Genomic DNA, 23,195 nt, shown 5'->3' on the forward strand with positions numbered 1-23,195 from the left:
CTTTAAAATTTTTATTATTTTTATTTATTTAAAAAATTTTAAAAATGTTTATTTATATTTGAGAGAGAGAGAGAGACAGTGCTTAAGCAGGGGAGGGGCAGAGAGAGACAGAGACAGAATCTGAAGCAGGATCCAGGCTCTGAGCTATCAGCACAGAGCCTGATGCAGGGCTTGAACCCACAAACCATGAGATCATGACCTGAGCCGAAGTCGGACGCTCAACCGACTGAGCCACCCAGGTGCCCCTGGTCACTTTTTTTTTTTTAAGATAACCTGAATGTCTATGGCATTCACCATTTGATTATAAAGAGTGTCACATTAAAATCAAACCATGGTTTATGCCAGCCCAGATCCATCCTGCCAGTGTGGGAATTCTCCTTCCCTGTAAAGTCCCCTGTCCTTTATGTTTCTGGGTGTCCCCACATGTGTCTCAGTGCACTCAAAAAGCGATCTCAGATGTTATTTGCTGTTGCTGACACCAGTCGAGCTGAGTCTCCTGCATTAATGTTGCTAGCGGAGCCAGAGATAGGCGCATGTCACTTGTCCGTGTGACCATGTCGCACGTGCCAAGCCCCATGCGTGGGTTGCCCAGCAATCCAGCCATGCGACTCTTGCACCCTTAGGGTGCTCTGAGAACGTGGCCAAAGCAAAGTAATTGAGAAAATGCCCCATCTTGTGTCATGGTCAGAGGTCCCCACAGGAGAGTTGCGTGGGCCCCAGGGGTGGCAGGATGATAGCTCTCTTTGTTGCACACTGTTCTTTTCTCCAGGGAGGGGCAGGGACAGGAGGAGTTCAAGTACCAGCCTCTGTGAGGTGTCCGCCATGATTGACTCTCCACCCCTCCCATCCTGGTGTGGAAGGCACTTCCACTGCCAGACTCCTCCTCCCAAGGTCTGGTGTCTTTCAGGAAGCACCACCATCCTCTGTCAGGTGCTGATGAGCATGTATCGCAAACGTGAATACCGATGGAGACTTTTCCAGGCAGCAACTTATGCCCATGACCATATCATATATTTCATGTCACATCATATTACACTCTATAACATAACATATGCAGATGCACTCGGAGAGGGGGAGGGGGGTCTCCACCTCCCCGGTTGGCAGGTCCACATTTTTCAGCTCTTCAGCTCTAGTCTGGTTGGAAGCACATGCCTTAAAATACTAACAGTGGTTCTCTCTGAGCAGAGCGATTCTGGATGGCATTCATTTTCTTTGTTCTTTTCTGAACTGTCCATTTAGATTTTTTTCTATCAATACTCATTAGGGCAAAACAGTGTGTCTGGCTCAGAGAAGCTGGGTCCCAGCACCCAGCCTAGTGTTTGGCACATAGTAGGTGCTCAGTAAAGGTGTGACCGAATAGCAGGTATTACGTTTCTGGACTCTGAGGGGCTGACTTAGCAAGAACAGGCAGCGGCTTTTGCTCCCTGGCGCCTGTCCTGCTCCACGTGGACACTGCCAGGTCCGGCGCCTACGTTTCCGCTTCTGCCCGGCGCCCCGGGACTGACGCCTGGCGGGGCGGGGTGTCTGGCGCCGGCTCGGTGCCCCGGCCCTCTGCGATCGCTGCTGCCGGCCCTCTGCGATCGCTGCTGCCGCTGCAGCCCGGGGCCGCCCCACCCGTACCCGGGAGGGGAGGGGACCAGAGTCATCGGGAACTCGCCCAGGCGCCCCCGCCCGCCCGTCTTTTACCCGCTGCTTCCTGTGCCTCCCGCAGCCTCTCCTAGCCTCCCCCATCGGGCTCGCTTTGGGACCTCGCATGCCCGGTTCTGAGCCTCTCCCCGCGGAGCTGCTTCCCCCGAAGTTCCCAGCAGGCTCCCCCCGCCTCCGCCCTGCAAGCAGTTGGGTCTAGAGGGTCCCACCACTTGGGTAAGAACCGCCCCCCCACCCCCCCGTGCCCCTCCCCTGCCTCCCTGCCTGGGAAAGACTGCACTCCCTAGGATCCCCCTGCTGCTGGCTTCTCCTCAGCCCCAGCACTCTCTCTAGGCAGATCTGCCTCTACCCCAGGACTGGGTTCCAGACAAGCCTTTTGGTGCCTGACACACTTCTTGCTTGGGCAGGCTGAGGCATGAAGCATCCTGCGATTTGAGCTGAGCTGGGCGGGCCTCTCACCAGGATGGGGGAGGCTGGCCCTGGGAAGGGCCTGTGGACTCACACTCCAGAGGGTGCAGCCGATGCTGACTCACTTAGATCTGGGGTGGGTGGGGGAGCCCTAGCCCTTGTTGTGAGTAACCTCCGGCACAAGGGTCCAGTGTGAGGCTGGGTCCAGACCTTCAGCAGCTGGGTCCAGGAGTTCGTTCTGGCCCCAGCAGATGGAGGTGCTGAGAGTGGGGCAGGAAGGGCATGTTTGAGCCCACTGGTCAGGATGGAGTTTAGGATTGGCTGGACAGGTTCGGTACTCTGTTCATGCATCCCTAATCTGGCCTCCATGGCTTGTTGGCAACCCCCCTCCCCGCCCCCCTCCCCGCCCATCTCTACCACCTGTGTCTTCTCTCTGCACTGTTGAACTGGCTTCCCACTGCTTTCTTTGCCCAGTTTCTCCACAGAGGGCTGTAGTTCTGAGGGGCCCTGGCCTTGGAGGAATGTTGATGTCACCTCTACTTCCTGTATCACCGCCTCCTTGCTTTGTTCCTTCCTCCTGTCCCCCTTCTGTTTATCTCAAAACTTCCTTTATTCTGCCATGCCAAGCCGAAGGGGCCCCCAGAAGGAACTGGAGTCTTTAGACTGGAGAATAGGAGAGAATGACATTCCTGCACTCATTCATTCTTTCATCCATTTATTCATTCATTCATTTGATCATTCATGTACACGTGTGTTTATTCCCATTCATTCACTCACACATTCCCTTGTTCTTTCACATTCAATTATTCCTTCATTCTTGGGACACTTATACTGAGCATCTACTATGTTCGAGGCCCTGAGTGTTTGGTGGGGGCAGGATACTCTGATGAATCACCTCCATCCCTGATGTCAGCCGTTCAAGGTCAAGAAGGAGAAATTAGCACAAATCAGCCCAACTTAAGAGAAAAAGCAGTATGAGAGAGAGATAAAGGGCTGTGAAGTGTGTGCGTGTGTTTGTGTGTGTGGAGAGGGTACTGAGAAGGAGGATGGAATTTTCACTTAGGAGGAGCTCAGAAGACTTCCTGGAGGTGGTGCCATCTGAGCCAGGCTTGATGGGGGCCAGGGTTGGGATGTAGAGCTGTCAGAGGGCATCAGGGAACAGCGGGAACAAAGGAAACCCCAGGTGTGTGAGGGGACAGTTGGGAGCTCTTTTCATGGCTTGAGACTATTAGAAGAAATAAGTCTGGATGGGGAGGCCAGGGCCCGGTAGAGGACAGGACATGTGCTCCCATCTCTCTGCCCTCTGTCAGGCCAGGGGAGCAGCCGCGTTCTGGGTGACCCAGAGCCACGATCATGGGGTACTAGCAAGATCCTTGTGGCTATTAGAGTTCTTTGATTGTTCAGCAGTCTTAGCCAGAGTGAGCCCTTCAATCTTGGATGTAGGTAAGTGGAGCCTGGGGTAGTAGATGTGTGTATGGAGCAGGAGAGAGCTCTAGGTTCTAGCCCATGGAGGGGTTCAGCTAGGGCAGTTCTGAAAGTGGGAGTTGGAGTGGATGATGTCAGAGGTCCCCAGAGAGTCTGTGGTCCTATCTGGAAAGGCAGAAGAGGGAATTCCTGGGAGTTTGGTTATGTATTCACTCATTCATTCCCTCCTTTGACCCTATACCACTTCCTGACTGACTTCCTCCTTCCTTCCTTCCTTCCTTCCTTCCTTCCTTTTTCCTTCCTTCCTTCCTTCCTTCCTTCCTTCCTTCCTTCCTTCCTTCCTTCCTTCTACCTTCCTTCTTCCTTCCTTCCTTCCTTCCTCCTTCCTTCCTTCCTTCCTTCCTTCCTTCCTTCCTTCCTTCCTTCCTTCTTCCTTCCTTCTTCCTTCCTTCCTTCCTTCTTCCTTCCTTCCTTCCTTCCTTCCTTCCTTCCTTCCTTCCTTCCTATCAGTACTAAACTCTTGTTCTGGACAGACCCTGTGCTGAGGACTCAGGTGACTCAGATCAACTCCCTGTCCATGTGAGTTCCCAGTCTCATGGGAGAGACAGACCCGTGCCAGAAAGTGACAACCCAGTAACACTGTGGCATATAAATGGAGGTGACTCCACTGTGTTTTGTCACCGAGTGGGGTGGTACAGCTGAAGAATTAATGTAGACATTTGTCTTCTAGCCAGGAAGGCCCCATCTGTGGGGCCAGATGAAGGATGTCACGTGGGAAAAGAAGCGTTTGTGGCAGAAAATACTCAGGGTTCCTGGGGCTTAAAAGGCAGGCTTTCCCAAGACATGGGACTCCCCAGAGGCACACTTAAGGACCATGCCTTTGGGCCATGGGCGCCGCAAGCTCATTCCACACCAGAAATGAGCCTGTAAGATTTGAGAACCTCTAGAGAAGTCCTTGGTCAGCATAAGCTGTAGGCAGTTGTGTGGAGTGGTGGTTACACTTGTGGGCTCTAGACTTAGATCAGAGTTCAGATCCTTAGGCTAACTCTCATCAAGTGCATGCCCTGGGACAAATGACACTTTGCCTCCGGTTTTCCTGTGTAGGAGAATGATAATCATAGTACCTTCCTCCTAGGATGAGGCCTGAAGGTGGTAACCTCTATGACGTGCTTGCCCAGGGTGTGTAAGGAGAGCTATGACGATGGCAGTGATGATAAGAGGGATGTACAGTCAAGAGCTGTCCCACAGTCTCTGGGTCTCATCCACCCCAGCTGGAAAATGGGAGGGCTGCCCCAGCTCACTGGCTCTCAAAGTATGGTCCCTGGACCAGTAGCGTCAGTATCACTTGGGATCTTATTAGAAATGCAAATTCGGGGCGTCTGGGTGGCTCAGTTGGTCAAGCATCTGACTTCGGCTCAGGTCATGATCTCACCATTCGTGAGTTCGAGCCCTGTGTCAGGCTCTGTGCTGACAGCGTGGAGCCTGGACCCTCTTCCAGTTCTGTGTCTCCCTCTCTCTGCCCCTCCCCTGCTTGTTCTCTCTCTCTCTCTCTCAAAAATAAACATTAAGCACAATAATAAAATAAAGAGATGCAAATTCTTGGGCTCTCCTGGAGCTTTACAGGAGATGTGGCCCAGCAATCTGAATTTTATTTAAAAAAAATTTTTTTTTTTAACGTTTATTTATTTTTGAGACAGAGAGAGACAGAGCATGAACGGGGGAAGGTCAGAGAGAGGGAGACACAGAATCTGAAACAGGCTCCAGGCTCTGAGCTGTCAGCACAGAGCCCGACGCGGGGCTTGAACTCACGGACCGCGAGATCATGACCTGAGCCGAAGTCGGCCGCCTAACCGACTGAGCCACCCAAGCGCCCCTAAAAAATTTTTTTTAATGTTTATTTATTTTAGAGAGAGAGAGAGTGCGCACTAGCGAATGAGCAGGGGAGGGGCAGAGAGAGAGGGAGACCCAGAATCCGAAGCAGGCTCCAGGCTCTGAGCTGTCAGCACAGAGCCCGACGTGGGGCTCGAACTCACTGACCATGAGATCACGACCTGAGCCCAAGTTGGACGCTTAACCAACTGAGCCACCCGGGCGCTCCGCAATTGGAATTTTAAAAAGGGCTTCACATGATTCTGCTGCAGGCTGAAGTTTGGGGACCACCGACCTCACTATCACTTAAGACCTCTTCTGTATCCACTTTTCCAGGACTGTGATTCATCTAGGCACGTGGCATGTTTCCTATGTTTAGGGCCCTGGTCTGGGGCTGATGTGAGAGGGCACAGAGATGAGTAAGATATGGTGTCAGCCCTGAGGGGGCTCCCGAGTGAGTTGGGAAGGGGAGGCAGATCCCTATGGAAATATTCATTGAAGTAACGGACCCGACAGAACTGCCAGAGAGATACGAGTCAGTTCCATAATAAAGAGCAGAGAGGAGAGAGACCTTTCTCTTTCTCTGCAGAGAGCTCTGGTTCTCTGTTGCTTGTTCCTGACAGTATACTGATTCAACCTTGCTGGAGTGCCGCTCATAAGTCTTACTGAAGTCTCTTGTATTTTGTGCCTTGCTGTGGGGTGGGGTGGGGTGGTCAGGGGTGGTGATTCTAGACAACTTCTCGCAGACTTTGGGTAGCTCACTTTTCATCCCCGGCTTCAGTGTATCCCTCTGTAAGGTGGGGGGACCAGACTGAGTCCAGTGAGTCTGGGACATTATGGACTGCCAGGGAGGGGGCAGGCTGGGGATCAGAACCTCTCCGGGTTTCCATTCCCTCATCTGCACAGCGGGGCCCTGAATTGCCCTGGCCGCCTGCCTGGATCCAGTGAGATGAGCTTTCCCTTCTCTGGGCTGTTTTCCTTACCAGTCGAGGGAGGTCTCATGATTCCTATCCTGTTCACTTCACGTGGCTTTTAGCATGTGGAACATGTTCTTCATTCTCAGAGTTTCTTGAAGCCCCAGCCCTGTTGCCTGGCATTCAAGGTCCTCCTTGACAGATTCCCAGCTTTTTTTTTTTTTTCCTGCAAGATGAGAATCCTTACTGCCTATTACTGCATCCTGTTCTGTTCCTGTTAGGCCTTCTATCTCATCCCTCTTCTCAGCCTATCCAAACCCATTCAGTCTTCAGGCCAGAGAGCACCACCTCCTCCAGGAAGCCTCCTAGATTGCCCCAGCCCTCTGTGCCCTCCTTGGACCATCTTGCTGTCTTTTAAGGTGTGACTTTAATTTCTCACTTGGTGACACTGGACTGCTGGGTCTGTTATTTCAGGGGAAGCCTTGAGCTCACAGGGGTGGACATTAAAGCCCTTGACTCCTAGAGCAGGGAGGCCCAGAGACAGGAGGGAACTTGTTGACAGTCACACGGCACATTAGTGAGAGAACCAGGCCCAGAACCCAGGTGTCTTAGGCCTGGGGGCGGGGGCGGGCGGGGGGGGGGGGGGCGGCGGTGGAGATATCATCAGGTGTGTGGGGAATGAGCTAGAGGCAGAGAAGGGCAGAGGCCTCAGATCTGGCTGACCTGCGTTCCAACGTGGCTTTGTACTCGATAGCCGTGCCACCTGGGGCGTGTCACCTACCCTCCCCAAGGGACCTTCCGGTGGGGTCGGAGTGAGGACCGGCACCAGGCCTGGCGCACAGTCGGTGCTTGGTTATTGTGAGGTGCTCATTATTACTCCTGATCCATCCGTCCACCCCAGCTCCTCTGCCTGGCTCTCGCGTGCCTTCTTCTCTTAGCCACCGAGGACTTTATTTTATGGCCCCGTCGTGAAAAGTCCAATGTCAGCGTCAAGGCCTCCTCGTTAAGCCTCTTGCAGAAGTGAGAGGGAGAAGGGAAAAATCTGGGTGGTCTCTAAGTTGGTAGTGGCTACGGAGGGCCCCGGGGCGGGTGCCCAGGGGGGCTGAAGCCTGTGAAGCTAATGAGGTGAGATTTAGCAGATGCCACTTTAAGAAAAGTCGCATTGCTCATTGTAAGGAAATGAGGGGGTGTGCCCTGTCCCTGGCCAGTAGCTGCACTGGGCTGCACTTGGGGGCAGCACTCCCAAGGGTGAAGAGTCCTAGCAGGTGGGGCTGGTGTCTCTCCGGGAGGCTGCTGGCAGCTCCCTGGCCTCCTGCCACCTTCCAGCCTGACCCCTTGTGGACAGATGGAAACCTGGTGACCATTTGGCCAGGCTAACTGGCTGGGGACAGGAAGGTGGGAACTCCGGCCCCCTAGGAAGGACCCTGGAGCCGAGAGACCCCCTGAGAAGGATGTCAGGGGCTGGAAGTGGGCTGGAAGCGACCAAGTCTGGCTGTGGCTGGAAGCGAAGTGCAAGTCCGGCTAGGTGCCCAGTGGGCGGGCACAGGGCCCCCTGACATGGCTGGGGCCCAGTTGGCAGCCTGTCTCCTTCCTCTCCACCAGGCGGGCACAGGAGCCTTGGGAGGGGGTGCTCTGGGAGGAGGGGGGCAGAGGGCAGTGTGAGGACGGGCAGGACTCAGTGATAACAGCTGGGCTCAGGAGGGGCGGGAGCTCGGGAGGAGGAGCAGGAGGAGAGGCCGACAGGCTTCATTTGGAGCCAGAGCCTGGCTGTTGCTCAGGTTACCAGTGTCTCTCTCAGAGGGTGCGACCAACGGTGTGACCAGCTGGTGGGGTCTCGCCGCAATGATCCAGAATGTCGGAAATCACCTGCGAAGGGTATGGAGGGCGGTGGGCTGGGGGCTGATCGGAGGCAAAGGAGAGGGGGCTGGAGGTTGCGGGGGTGGGGGTGGTCCCGAGAGAAGATCGAAGTTTCCAGTTTAAGTCAGAAGTTCTATGGCTACTCTCTCATTTTCCACGGACCACTTTCTAGCTCTCTTTGAAGGAGGAATGGCAGAACTCCTGAGCTGGTTTATTAGAAGCAACAATCCCCAAACCAGCCCCAGGGGCCGTTAGCTCCCCCGAGGGCTGGCTATGTCTGCACTGGACGCTGTCTGCGTCTGGAATTCTATTCTGGGGGTGTGGGTTTCTCCCAGCGGAGTCCTGTGCGTGTGTCTGCTGCACATCTGAGCTCCGTGGCTGTGCGTCGCGCTGGAGTTCAGGGCTCGAAGGCCTTGACGCTGAGAGATGTTACAGGGCTGGGGAGGGGGTGTGTGAGTGGGCGAGGGTGTGGCAGGACCAAGCCCCGGATTCTCAGGGATGATAACCTCTTTCAGAGAGCAAGCTTAGGACCAGGCGTGGGCTGTTGGAAAGGCGTTCTGCAAGGTGTCCTGGCAAGACCACGTTTCCCTGGAATGTCTTAACGAGGACTTTGGAGCTGAGATTAGATACTGAGGCATGGGACAGACCCAAGTGTTCATCACCGCCTGGCGGGTTCCTTTGATCTGGTGAAATGACTGGCAGGGGTTGTGCTGAGCATAGAGTGGGTGTCCTCTGAGGATGTTTTCAGGAAAGCCTTTTGTGAAAGGGCCAGGGGTGAATACATCTCTTACTTATCCCCTCCCTCCGTCTGCATGACGGCCGCTCACCTCAGACCTCGGCACCCTCACCACCCAGGACGCCTTCTCCCTGCTTCCCCGATTCCACAGCCGGCCCCTCTAATCGCCGTCCACTGGAGGGATGCTTCTAACAGGGACACGTGATTATTCCCCACCTGCTCAGCCGGCTGCCTTCAGTACAACGTTCACATTCCTTACCTGCTACCAAAGGATCTTGGTAATCTGCTTCTGCCTGCCTCTCCCCCCCCATCCTTCCTTCCCCACCCCTGTGCATTCAGCGTGGTGGCCACACTGAACTGCTTGCCACTGCCTCAGTTGACCACGTTTGTTCTCCTCTCTGTGCTGTGGTCTGTACTGTGCTTTTTGCTCGGGGGGCCCCCAGCTTCTTTCTGCCCCCTGGAAAATTCCTTCTGGGCCCTCAGATCTCAGCTTAGATGCTGTCTCCTCTAGAAAGCCTTCCTAGATTTCTCAGGGCACAGGGAGCCTTTGTGTTAGTGCCCATCTCTCCCACCAGCCAGTGAGTTCCATGAGGCTGCTCTTGGTGTGCCCGGCGGAGGGCTGAGCACGGTCAGGGTCCCGGACAATGCCTAACGAATGAATGGGCACAGGCAGCTTCTCCGTGAGGCCAAGGGTGGGATCTGAGAAGCAAGGTCCCATCTCCTGAGCACGGGGCAGAGAGCGTTTTCCAGGCGAGGCTATGTCTTGGGCGCTTCATGACTTTTCCCCCATTGATCCCCATCAATAACTGGGGAGAAGGCAGTGGAGAAGGGATGTATCATCATCACCGTTTTACAGAGATAACAGTATTGTAGTAGCAAATCTGTACATAGTGCTGGCCACACTGGGCACGATACCAAATGCTTTGTATATATTAATTCATTCCATTTTCTGCGAGGTAGGTACAGGTATCATCCCCATATCCCAGATGAGGAAACTGAGGCTCAGAGGGGTTGAGGACTTGCCCAGGCTCAGGATCACACTGGCAGGAGGTGGCAGAGCTGGGATTTGAACTCAGGCAATCTGGCTCCAGAATCTGAGCTCTTAGGGAGCCCGAGGCTCAGCCCAGCAAAAGCCCAGAGTGAGATTCCAGCCCACACATTCCGAGTCTGAGCCCAGGCAGCCTTTTGCTCCCCCAATACTCTCCTGCCCGCTCTCCTGAGCCGGGGAGTGGAGGTAAGTATGGGGGTGGAATTGGGCTCATGAGGTGGCATGGGGGACCTCGTGCCGGCTGAGAACACTCAAGCCTTGATTGCCACCTGTGGACCATCTCCTGCACACAGATCTGTTTTTTCCTGAATTCTCTTAGTTCCCTGGGAAATATAGGACGGTTTGGGATGATTTTCTGGGTTGTTACCAAAGCTGTTTTTAATGAAAAGCAAGCAAATCAAAAAACCCACTGGGGACATAGAAAGCCAGGTTGACTGGGAACAGAAGGGAGGCCTCAGATAACCCGTAAGCTTTGCCTCACAGGCTTTGGGGGCCCTTGTCAGTATCCTGTGACACTACAGACACGGGCGTTTTGGAGTTAGGTGGTTCTGGCTCTTACCTGCCACTGGGTACCCAGTGAGCTCTCGAAACATGTGGATGAATGAATGAATGAGGCAGTGAGTCTGCTGCCCAGCTTGGGAGCAGGGTGTGGGGGAGGAACGCTGCTTGCCTGTCTGGTGGTGCCGGGAAGATCCTCCTGTCCTGTCTCAGTCCTTGCCTCTCTGAGTGGAGACCCTCTCCTTCCCCATCCGAGGTGTCAGACTGTACTGGGCACTGAGTCCCGCGCTCCTGGTCTGGCAGGGATCCGCTGGAGCCCTAGTGGGAAACTGGGAACCTCTGCTCAGCCTGTGTTCTAGCCTGGTCAAGGTCACCTCCCGGGAACTTTACTTACTCTGGGGAAGGTGATGGGGCTGTTTATCCCAGCTCCCCTGAGGAGCCCTGCACCCTGGTAGTGTTGCCAATAGGGTGGTGGCAGATCAGAAAGAGCCACGGGTATCTGTGCACATGCTCGTGTGTCCACCAACCTACACGCTGCTCCCAAGCCCTGGCAGTGATCCCACTGCTTCACCTTGAACCTGAGGACAGCTGGAGGTTCTCTTCCCCGGCCCAGCCAGCCCCCCAGCCTCACTGAGGGTCTAGTTCAGGCTATGAAGAGGTTTTAGGCACGATGCTTGGCCATCCCTGGATTAGAATCCTTTCTTCACCCCATGGCTCCCCATCTCTGGTTGTTCTCTGAGGTTCCCAGCCTTGACATCCTGGGGTTCAGGACTTTGGTGAAGGGCTTGTGTACCATCTTGAGGTTGGTCCTGACAGTGAAAGGCAGGGGCCTGTCTGCCTGGAGGACCCCGCTGTGTGGTGAGGAGGGGAGACCCGCAGGAATAAAATGACATGCCTATCGTATGGTATGAGGGCAGAAGCTACCGAACGGATGAGTGACTATGAAAGCTCAGAAGGGCGCTGTTGTGCCCGGAAGACTTCCTGGAAGAAGAGGCAAGACTCAGACACTTAGTCTGAGCCTGTTCAGGAGCCCCACGCGAGCCCTGGTCTCAGCCACGGACAGACACCCTTAGCGGTTGGAGTCTGGAGGGCTCTTCTTCATCCTTCAACACCCAGCTCAGCCATCGTTTCCCCTTCCAATCTGCATCCTGCCTGCTTCCAGAATTAACGGCGTCTCCTCAGGATACTGTGTTGATTACAGTTGTTGCCTCCACAGGGATTAGCACGTGGCAGGTACTGAGTACTCTGTGATGAACCCAGGCTGCTGTGTGGAGACACAGTGAGCAAGTGTCGAGTCGTCTGCCTGGCGTTACACGGCTCTTAAGTGGCACTGCTGAGATTAAGCCCAGATTGTTGGAGAACTGGGAGCTGGGCAAGAATGATGAGAGAGGTTCAGGGGAGGGCTCTCTGAGCTGGCGACAACGAGGCAGAAACCTAGCAGCTGAGGAGACGGCCAGGGGAAGAGCTGGAAGAGCATTCCGGGCAGAGGGAACGGCATTCAGTTAGTTGCAGGCTCCGTGGTGTGAGGGGGCTCGGCGCGTCTGAGCTACCGAGTGGAGGCCGGTGTGGCTTGGGCAGGAGTGAGCGTGGAAGGGACTGAGGTAAGGGTGTGATGTGCTGCAGGCTGGGGGTCCGGCCCTTATAGGCAGGGTTTGGGGTTTGGAGTGCTGGCAGTCGTATCGTCCTGCCCGCTAGCCTGTGTGGTCCTTGGGGACGTGCTGGTCCCAGACTTAGTGCCAAGGTACGTAGTCCCTGCACACTGTGCTCAGAGAAGCTCAGAGACCTAGGGAAACACATCATCATGGCTCCTCTCTGTCTGGCCAGCGCCATGAAGGTCCTAGCCACCTTCCCATCCACACCCTGACCGCCCACAATAGGAAGGTGGCGATAGGCCCGGCACGCTGGTATAGACAAGGCGCGGAGAAGGGAGATGCCGTACCTGGGCTCGTACGGCTGGCGCAAGACTTGGCATCCCTACCTGCCAGGCCGAGACACCCCTCTTCCAGCCCCTCTCCTGGCCAGGGCGACATCTGGACACTCTGTGCGTCCAGAAAGTGGCCTCACTGTCACACTCAGACCCACCCCATCACAGCCCAGCTTCACGCACTGGCAAATGCAGATTTGGGGCTGATCACCTGCCCCCACCTCACACACACCAGGGTCTGGGGACCTGTGTCTGGTCCAGGCCGGGCCAAGTATCGCCAGCATGTCTGGACAGCTGCTCACGAGTCTGGAGAGCTCACTTTAGGGACACTGACTGTCTTCACCCTGTAGGCCTTCACGTCCTCATCCGTGAACCAGGTCTGTTCCTGTGGATCTTGCTAGATCGTTGGCAAGATTAAAGAGTTGGGAGGAGTGCGGAGCCTGGCACACAACCGGCCGTGGTAAACGTTGGTCCTTCTCTTTTCATCTCTACTGGACTTCAGTTCCCTTAGTGTTTCAAAGCCAGGGTCAGTTGTCTGGATGAGGTGGTAAAAACTAACTCGTTGTTGGGTACCTGCCACGTGTCAGACGCAGTTAAACGTCTCAGTAGCTCTGCTGGGCTAGTGGTATTCGTCTGGTGTGACATATAAGAAGACCAAGGCTCTAGCCCTGAGCCACTCGGAGCTAGTTAGAGAATTCAAAGTCTTGTCTGAGCCCAAGTTACAGCTGGGCAGGGGCCCGGGTGCCATGGCTGTTCTCCTTGTCCTGGGCCGACCTGGCCGAGCGGAGAAACTGACACCTCTGCCTCGTGCCTGCCCTGTCCTGTGTCTCCAGGGACAGATGGTGCTGTCGGCTGGGTGCTCTGCCAGCTCCCCTGGCCGCAGACCTGCGAGCTCCTGCCATTCTCCAGGAGCAGGCTCCTTGTGTGCGGGAGGTGGCATCAGGGCAGTGATGGGAAGGACCAGAGCCTGGCACTTTGGGGACACTGGGATGAGTCAGACTGGACCTGTCCTTAGGTGCCCGCAGGCCGATGGGGAGACAGAGGGAGGGACACACCACTGATGACAGCAGAGCATGGCCAGGCTGTGACAGAGGGAAGCCCAGAGGTGCCCTTTACCAGCCGAGGGGGGCAGGGCAGGCTCCCTGGGGGAAGTGATGGGTTAGCATGGCCTTGGGGCCTTTTCAGGTCAGGAAGCCCGGTCCAGGCAGAGGCATCCGTGCGTGAGATGTGGGAAAGAACTTGTTCCATTAGCAGTGGTGAGAGAATTTGGCAGTGAGCCCTTGAGGAGTCCCTCTCTGGCCCCCTTGCCCATGTGATACGTATATCCTGCCTGGGGGCTCCTTCAGTAATAATAATTTGCCCTCAGCACATCAGACATTAATTAATGTCAGTAGACATTAAGCATGAAGCATCTCTTTTGGAGAGGTGGCTTTGGTGGTAAAAAAAGCAAAAGCCCAGCTCCAACACCGAGGGCAAAGTGCCCTTAGGCAAGTCCTTCAGACAGCCCAGGTCTCAGTTTCCTTTCTTTTCTTTTTTTTTTTTTTTTTAATTTTTTTTAAAAAAATTTTTTAACGTCTATTTATTTTTGAGACAGAGAGAGACAGAGCATGAACGGGGGAGGGTCAGAGAGAGAGAGGGAGACACAGAATCTGAAACAGGCTCCAGGCTCTGAGCTGTCAGCACAGAGCCTGATGCAGGGCTTGAACTCACGAACCGCGTGATCATGACCTGAGCCGAAGTTGGACGCTTAACCGACTGAGCCACCCAGGCGCCCCTCTCAGTTTCCTTTCTTATACAAGAGGGATAATCGTCCCTCACAGAGTTTTGGCGAGGGTTACACGGTAGTATGGATACAAAGCCATTATATAATGTATATAAAGGCCTAGAACATGGCAGGTACTCAAAAAATTATCGTTGGGGAGGGTGGGAGAGAAGGGGAGATGTTGGTCAAAAGGTCCAAACTTTTAGTTCTAAGAAGAGTAAGTTCTGGAGACCTCGTGCAGCGGCACCAGGACTACCGTTAACCATGTATCACAGACTTGAAATCTGCTGAGAGAGTAAATCTCAAGCATCCTTATCCGCAAGGGTGACTGTGAGGTGACATGTGTTAGCTTGATTGTGGTCCTCGTTTCACAGTGTATACGTGTATCGCAGCATCACGTTGTGGGATCTAAATATATACAATTTGTATTTGTCCATCACTGGGACACCAGGGAGCCATGGGACCTGGCCCCGAGTTCAAGGAGTCTCTTATCTTCTCCTGGGTGCACCCACTTCATAGACTGGGAAGCACCGTGCATGCCTTGTCCTGTCTGGCTATTCAGAAGCCCAGCGGGTCAGCCGCTGGCGCTGGCCGCAGCAGCTTCTCTGCTGTGGCCCCGAGAGGCCCATCCCTTCGGATGGGCTGCGCGCTGCCCGGGGTGGGGGTGGGGGGAGCGGTGGTGACGCTGAACCCCGGGCCTCTCCACTCCTTTTGGTGACCTCTAGAACAGGCTGCGATCTGCCCCCGGGGTGTGGCCCTGCCAGGTGTGGCCCATTCCCAAGCCCAGGAAGTAGTCAGAGGTCAGGAAGGGAGCGGCCCTTAGGCCTTTCTAAAGCAGCCTCAGGCTTCCAGCACTCTCCAGGGCTGAGCTGAACCAGGTGGGTCTCCCTTTCCGTTTGGTCCCTTAGGGAGGGTATGGAGAGACCTAGCTCCTGTCCTTCTCTGGGGATACTACCCGCTGTGAACTGTGGGTGGGTGGGGGTGGGGACAGATAAGTGGTCTGGAGTCCCAAGACTCTGGCTGGTTCTGGGCTAGAGGCTAGCGGCTACTTCTTTCTTAGCGTTCATTTCCACGTCTGTAACTTGGGACTGTGGGGTAGTCGTGGTCCCGGTCACTTGAGGCTGCTTTGTGCCAGGCAGGTTAGCACCATGCTGGCCTTGACACAGAGGAGCCGAGTTTTAAGATTGAGGCTTTGGGGGTCGTGGGGGACGTGGGGGAGGGGGCTGGAGAGAGGAAGGGGCCCAAAGACTAAGTGAGTTTGGGCCAAGGAAAGGGGCAAGCTCAGCATTGCTCCCAGCACCCCCACTCCGCACCCCAGGGCCTCCTGGGACTCTGAGTTTACCTGATCCCCACCCATCTTGCTTAAGACTAAGAGAAGGTGTGTTTCATTGTGCAAACTGATTCTCCGCAAGGCAAACAGGAGACTGAGAGGGACTTCTGAGCCCGCTACGCCCTCTGGATGGGCCACTGTGAGGGTGATGATGGTGGTTGGGGTGCTGAGGTCCCTACAGCTCAGGGAGACGGACTGGTCAGAGACCACCCCACCTTCAGCTCTTTCTCCGTATCACCCAAAAGGCAATCCATGGAATATCTCCAAGGTGCCAGGCTTTGTCTCGGAAGTCCCATGGGCTGTGTGACGTAATCTGCCTCCAGGGCTGGCCACGCCCCCTGCGGCACCCCTGCTGGGCTCTGGAGTCACAAGAACCCAAGCCACTCTCCCCTCTGCCTTTAAAAGTTTTTTAAATGAAATGAAATTACGTTTATTTAAGATATTAACGTTTGGTGTCTTAAATGTTTATTTATTTTTTTTGAGACAGAGAAAGAGAGCGAGCGGGGGAGGGGCAGAGAGCGAAAGAGAGAATCCCAAGCAGGCTCTGTACTGTCAATGCCAATGTGGGGCTCGAACCCACAAACAGTGAGATCATGACCTAAGCTGAAACCAAGAGTCAGATGCTCAACCGGCTGAGCCACCCAGGTGCCCCTATTTTTTTATTTTATTGACAGCCCGCCAGTGGGAGGGAGGAGCAGAGAGAGAGAGAGAGAGAGAGAGAGAGAGAGAGAGGGAATCTTAAGCAGGCTCCACACTCAGTGCAGACAGAGTCTGATTCGGGGCTCCATCTCATGACCCTGGGATTATGACCTGAGCTGAAATCAAGAGTTGCTCGGTCGGTTAATCATCTGACTCTTGGTTTCGGCTCAGGTCATGATCTCAGGGTTCATGAGTTTGAGCCCTGAGTTGGGCTCTGAGCTGGCAGCGTGAGCCTACTCGGGATTATCCCTCTCTCTCCCTCTCTCTCTCTCTCTCTCTCTCTCTGCCCTTCCCCTGCTTGTTCTCTCTCTCTCAAAATAAATAAATAAACTTAAAAAAAAAAAAAAAAGAGTTAGATGCTCAACGGACCAAGCCACCCAGGTGCCCCTCCCCTCTGCCTTAAAAAAATTTTTTTTTAATGTTTACTTATTTGAGAGAGAGAGAGAGAGAGAGAGAGAGAGAGAGCAGGGAGGGGCAGATAGAGACTTGCATGTTCTACCCACAGAGCCAGCCAGGTTCCTCTCCCCTCTGCCTTTTACTGGCCATGTGTCCTTGGGTGGATCTTTCCATATTCCTTTTCCTTTTCCTCAACTATGAATGAGGACTCCTGCTTCAGAGCGGAGTGGGGATTCAAGGACCCACAAGGACTAGGTCTGGCACACAGTAGGGACACAATAGATGGCAGCCATAGATTTCTAAAATGGGATCCTCAAGCTCCTGAGAGGGCAATTCTTGGACAGCCTGTCTGTTAGCAGCTCATTGGCTCAGAGAAACCCCTCTCCTCCTGGCTGTGTCCCATCAGCATCCAGATGAGACTCCGGTACCTCCTAGCCTCTAAGCCAAACAAGATCCCTCCCCTCTACCCATGTCCCTCCCCTTCCAACTACTTTCTGGTTTCTTTGCTCCCCTGTCCAAGAAAAATCTCTGCAAGAGTTTTCTGTGGTCCCTGCTTCCACTTCTCTACCTCTCATCCTGTCCCTAGTCCGTGACTCCTGTCCTCGCCCTCCCTCTGCCGCCTTATAGCTTCTCTGCTCACCTGCTGGGACAGCTCAGCACCCCGCACCAAGAGGCACCCTCCCCCTGGAGACCCACCCTCTCCTGGTGTCTTTGCAGCTCACCCAGGGTCCCTGTGGTCCCCTCTGCACGCTGCTCCCTCCCACCGACTTCTAAATAGCTCTGTCCTTGCTCTCTCCTTGGATGATGTCTGTCCTACTTACTGTGGCTGTGTGGCAAACTACCCCCACACCTAGTGGCTTCAAACAGGACCCGTTTTATTGCATCTTGAGATTTTGTGGGTCAGGAATTTGGGCAGGGCTTGGCTGGGTGTTGGTGGAGGTTACTTGGCGGTATTCAGCTGGTGGATGGGCTGGCCTTGGGAATCCAAGTATGGCATCACTGGTATCTGGTCCCGGGATAGGAATGGCCAGAGGACTGGGCCTCGCTGAGACTGGCCACCCTGCTGTTCCTCTGGCAACCAAGCTTGTCCCTGTTCTTCCTTGGGATCTTTGCACCCTCTGTTCCCCTGCCTGGAACACTGTGCCTCCAGAGCCTTGCATGATCGCTCCGGCTCGTCATTCATTCGGATCTGGGCCACGAAGCCTCCTTGAGTACCTAGCTCAAATTAGATCTCCTCGTCCACCCCTTTCTGTCTTCATCTCATCCATTGTTTCTTTTAGCACTTTTTACTCTCTAAAATGATCATGTTCCTTTGCTTGTTTATCGTCTGTCCGTTAGAGAACATGTTTAATGTTGTATTCCCAGCATCTTGAAGGGATGAATGGGAGTGATAAAAAAGATTGATGTTGATCCGTAGCCAGAATTGGCCTCTTTCTAACCTTGTGCAACCCTATTTGGTCTTGTGTGTGTGTGTGTGTGTGTGTGTGTGTGTGTGTTTAGATTTTATTTTTTAAGTAATCTCTATACCCAATGTGGGGCTCAAACTCATGACTCCAAGATCAAGAGTCACATGCTCTACCAGCTGAGCCAGCTGTCCCTGGTCTTAGTTTTGTATTTTACTGAGACCCTCCTGTCTTCTGACCTGGCCAGCCCTCAGATTTGTAGCCTGAAGCCCATCACCAGGCCACATGCAATACAGCCTCCTTGCTGTCCCCCTCCTGCCTGGTTGTCCTCCCATGCCACCCCTCCCCTGGACTCCCCCTCCCAGGGCTGGGTCTCACCCCGCTGGAGGCTGCCTCCTTCCTGTCACAGAATCCCCTGCCCTAAACACATCCCCACCCTCCACCGTCACCACAGCAGAGGCGTTCAGCAGCAATTGTCACTGTTGTAGACGGATGAAATCGTGAGGACACGGCCATCAAGCTAGAGCCACCCCAGCAGCCACATAACTTAAAGAGCGACAGAAAAACTTAAATGCAGGCGGATACCACGAATCTCGTTCATTTCATCTGCTTGGTTTTATGTTTATATGTTACAGCCTTTTAGGTGGCCATGTGTGACTGGGTTTGTCTTCGTTACAGCCATTTGGTCAAATGTTGAACGGACCAGACAAATGTGACACTCCATTGGAGATACCTCCAGGTTTAATTTAACACATTTCTACATTTTTATTGAGCATTTACAATGTTCTGGGTCTGTGCAAATGCAAAATGCACAGAATGTGTCTATTCCTGTGGCTCGAAGTAAATGGCTTAAGGTTATCCAGGGAGACTGAGGAGGGGCCAGGGTTCTAACATAGCTTCTGTCCACTGGACCTTGCTCCGGCCCTCCCGCTAGCCCCCTGGCCTTCCTGTTTGTTTCCTTCTCTCTGTCCTGCTCATTGTTTCCTCAACAAACCTTTCTCGAATTCCTCTGAGACAGTGTAGGGCATGTGGGGACAGGTATGAGAAGGCCATCTTGCAGCTGGAGAATTTGGGGCCGAGGGAAGGTTCTGGAGTGTGGTGAGTGCCTGGAGAGAACCATTGGTGCACCTGTTCAGCACAGCAGCCTCTGCCAGAGTCCAGGCCCAGCTCTGGGTCTCTACCCCTTCGGCCTGGTGACTCGGGGCCTTAGAAGCAGCCCCTTGAGGTTGGTGTTCCTTTGTTAGGCCTGTTCTGAGGCCTGGTTCACGCCTTGCCAGTGTAAGGAATGCGTCCATGGATAACGTCAGAGCTCTCACTCAGGCCACTCTGCTTAGGGATGGTTTCTTGAACACTTTAGGGAAGAAAACGTTGGTGTGCTGTGTGAAAGGTGGGCCCAGGGCAGGCAGGAGAACTGGGGAGCACGGGGGGCCTCCTGCTGAGGGTGGGAGAAGGGGCCCCACCTGCTGGGGAGGACAGGACCCTATCCCTCGCACGAGGGGCCCGCAGGGGCTGGAGAAGGAGCTGGGGCCTCAGAGGGGCCTTGGGCTGCCAGCTTCCTGGGCTGGGAAGTCCCAGCCCGGGGCCAGAATCCCTCCAGCAGGGCTGAGAGCAGCTGCGGCCTGAGGAATGTGTGCAACAGGGGAGTTGGGAGGGGGCGCCTTCCTGCCTCTTCTCCCTCTGCTGAGTGCCTGTATCTGTCTCCTTGCTTCTCCTTGCTGCTCTCTTCCCTCCCAGCCTCTGTGCTGTGACCCCAGGGTTTCCTATTCTCTCTCTCTCTTCCCACCTTTTCCTCCTTCTCTCTCTGTAATCTCCCTTCTCCCCACTTCTCCCTTCTGGCTCTTTCTCCCTCTCCCCTTTGCCATCCTGGAGGGTCTTGGGGTCAGGTAAAGGGGCAGGATCTTGGGTGCCTGTTGCCATGGTGACCAGAGGCAGGTCTGGTGGCAGTTTTGGCTCTCTGTCAGGGAGCACAGGCAGGGCTGTGATGAGGGGAGAGGCTGGGCTTTCTCTCATTGTCCCCACAGAGCCCACCTCACTGCCACGGGCTCTAGCATGGGGGTGTTGCCCGTGAATGTGGGTTTCTGGCTGGCTACTATCAGACTCGTCTCCCCTGAAGGGCCACACAGTGGGGGCCGATCGCGCTGGGGGTCAGATTGCCTGTGTTCAGATCCCTCCTACCTCTTTCCGGGGTTTACTGGAGGTAGGCGGAAGGGGGTAGCAAACAGCCCCAAGGCGGGGAGCGTCAGGGAAGCAGCAGTGAGTGGTGTGGGGGGCACAGAAGAGCTCCAACAGGCAGGCCTACTCCTCAGTGGAAGGGTGTATGTCAGAAAGGAGTGAGCCCCCCATCTCTGGGAGTGAGCAAGCTCATGCTGGACCCCCGCCAAGACGTGCGGTAGCTGAGACTCTTGGACCCGAGAGAGGTAGTCTAGCCGACACCAAGTGTCCTGAGATCTGAGGATTCACAGAGTACAGTGTTCAGCTCTGAGAGCTTGCGGGTTCCTCACCGGTGGCGGCCACCTCCCTCCCTCACAGGCTGCTGGGCCTTGAGCATCCGTGGGACAAGTGCCTTGACCCCAGACAGGGCAGGGGGACCCGGTAGTGATTACCATCGCTGTTGCCTGCAGTGAGGGGAGGAGAGCGCGCGCACACGCGTGTGTGTGTGTGTGTGTGTGTGTGTGTGTGTGTCCGTCCGTCCTGGAAGGGCCCTCGACTGTGGCACAAACGTGCGGGATGCAGCAGTAAGACGAGAGTGGCCCAGCAGCCTCGGCCTTTGAGTCAAACAGACTTGAGTTCCAGCCCCAACTCTGCCCTTACCGAGCCTCTATTTTCCCATCTGCAAGATGGAGAGAACAACAGTGGATAACAGAGCTGTGTGTGAAGATGAAATGAGATGGTGCATACAGCACAGTACCTGGCATATGGTAAATATTTAAAGAAGGTGGGAGGGGCTCCTGGGTGGCTCAGTCAGTTGAGCATTAGTTTTCGGCTCAGGTCGTGATCTCCTGGTTTGTGGGTTCGAGCCCCGGGTCAGGCTCCGTGCTGACAGCTCAGAGCCTGGAGTCTGCTTTGGATTCTGTGTCTCCCTCTTTCTCTGCCCCTCCCTGCTTGTGCTCTGTCTCTTTGTCTCTCAAAAATAAATAAACATTGACGGGGCGCCTGGGTGGCTCGTCGGTTGAGCGTCCGACTTCGGCTCAGGTCATGATCTCACAGTCTGTGGGTTCGAGCCCCGCGTTGGGCTCTGTGCTGACAGCTCAGAGCCTGGAGCCTGCTTCCGATTCTGTGTCTCCCTCTCTCTCTGGCCCTCCCCTGCTCATGTTCTGTCTCTCTCTGTCGCAAAAATAAATAAAAACATTAAAAAAAAAATAAATAAACACTGAAAGAAATTTTAAAAAATTGGTGCACTGAAAAAAGACGGTGGGAGGGTGACTGCTCTCAGTCTCCTCTGCAATTTTATAAATGAGGAAGGTGGGGCCAGAGAAATGAAAAACTGTGCTCCCAGGCCATGGGTCCTTCGTCGGGGGGCACACTGACAGGGCAAGGCCCAGACAGTACAGGGGGGTGGGCGTGAGGGTCTGTGCAGGGGGGCCACACGCAGCCAGTGCCTCGTCCTCCAGCTTCCACGCAAGCTCCCTCAGTGTATCCCCTTGTTCCCTGCGACTTGCCATCTAGACCTTGGCTCCGGGAGGGCAGGGCCCACTCCGGCAGGCCCCCCTCCGACTCACAAGAAGCGAACCACCACCATTTACCAAGCACCTGCCATCTGCTCCCTCCTTTGCACCTCAGGACAGGCTGCTAAGTACTCCTTTACAGAGAGGGAGGGGTGCGTGGGGGTGCCTTGCCCTTGAACCGGGAGGAGGGGAAGCAAGTTGCCTGGGGCCCCTGTGCTTCTGAGGGCAGGTCTGGGATTCACGTGTATTCTGCCCACCTCCGGAACCCACTGTCCCACGCTGTCTCCGCTCCCCATGTTTCTGTTTCCCCAAAGTGAGAAACCAAGACCGCTGACAGCCAACTGCCCCCTCACATGTGCACAGCACTTCACAGTTAGCCGGGTGCCTTTGGTTTGGGGACCTCCCTTAATTCTCATGCTACTCTTGGATGCAGATGGGGTGGGGGTATTTGGTTTTTTTCTTCCCCCCCCCAAGGAGGAAACAATTTCTCAATAGCTTACCCAAGGTCTGCCTGACTCTGAAGGCCTTTGGACAGAGAGCCGCCCATGCCTGTTTCCCTGTCCACACAAATAAGCAGTTTGTAATCCATCTCCAAAGCCCTTCCCACCCTCACAGTGGACGAAGGGGCTGTGGTATAGATGGAGGCTAGAGGCCAGCACTCTGTGCTTCAGAGCTGGGGGACCTTGGACAGGACTTGGGACTTCTCCAGGCTCGGGTCCCCTGTGTACCTTCCCAGGGACAATGCCTCAAATATGAGGTATGAATGAGAAAGCATTCAGAAAATGCCCTTCTCACCCCATCTGGCCCCTGGCAGGCTTCTCAGTAGGACAGGGGGAGTTTTCAAGATGACCTGGCTGAGGGTAGGTGTCAGATTTCAGACAAGGCTATTTTTACCCTTGGGGGTGGAGGGAGGCAGGTGGTGTTTAGGCTCTCTGTTCTAGAATGGGGTGAGGGTGCAGGAGTGGGAGTGGGGTCTCTAGTGGGGAACCTCACCTGACCTCATGGCCGGCATTCTCCCTGGGGTGCGTGTCTACATGGGGTGACACTAGTGGAGGTTGGGGACCCACTGAACAAACTCATTCACTTGGTCCACAGTGAGCCAGGTGCTGTGCTGGGCCCTGTGGACTCCAGGAGGAGAAAGACAGGGCTCCTGCCTGTTGTGTCTTCTGGTCTAGGCCACCCAAATACTCCCACGGTGCACTAAATGTTGTTGGAGTGGAGAGTATTAGAGAGGGGAGGTACGTGGTGCCAGGATCATGAGAGTGGGGAAGAGGTGATGGACACGGGGGGTGAGTAGGTTTTGCAGAGGTGAAGAGCACTCTAGAGAGAGGGACTGGCATAAGCAAAGGCCCTGTGGTGGGAGGTGTGGCAAGCCCCTCTGCGGGGCCTCATGGGCCTTGGTAAGGAGTTCTTCCTGTATGCCAAACCCTTCATGGTTAAAAAGAGTCTTGGAGACTATCTAGTTAAATGTCCCACTTGACAGATGAGCAAACTGAGACCTAGACAGCTAATCATGAAACCTAACATTTTTACCATGCTAAACACTCTTGCTTCCAATATCTTTTTTAAAAAAATGCATTTGACATTTTATATTTAATTTAAGTTAAATTAGCA

At 54.5% G+C, this 23,195-nt stretch overlaps 1 protein-coding gene across 1 annotated transcript in view; it reads left to right on the forward strand.

Moving 5' to 3' along the window:
- Window positions 1–822: 822 nt before the first annotated feature.
- ACOT11 (acyl-CoA thioesterase 11) overlaps window positions 823–23,195 on the forward strand; it is a 54,622-nt gene continuing 32,249 nt past the window's right edge. Inside the window, exons 1-2 of the mRNA XM_042948597.1 lie at window positions 823–955; window positions 1,799–1,863. Of these exons, the coding sequence (XP_042804531.1) occupies window positions 823–955; window positions 1,799–1,863 (198 nt within the window). The remainder of the gene's footprint in view (window positions 956–1,798; window positions 1,864–23,195) is intronic.

This window comes from Panthera leo, chromosome C1 (assembly GCF_018350215.1).
Source record: "Panthera leo isolate Ple1 chromosome C1, P.leo_Ple1_pat1.1, whole genome shotgun sequence".
Classification (NCBI taxonomy): Eukaryota; Metazoa; Chordata; class Mammalia; order Carnivora; family Felidae; genus Panthera; species Panthera leo.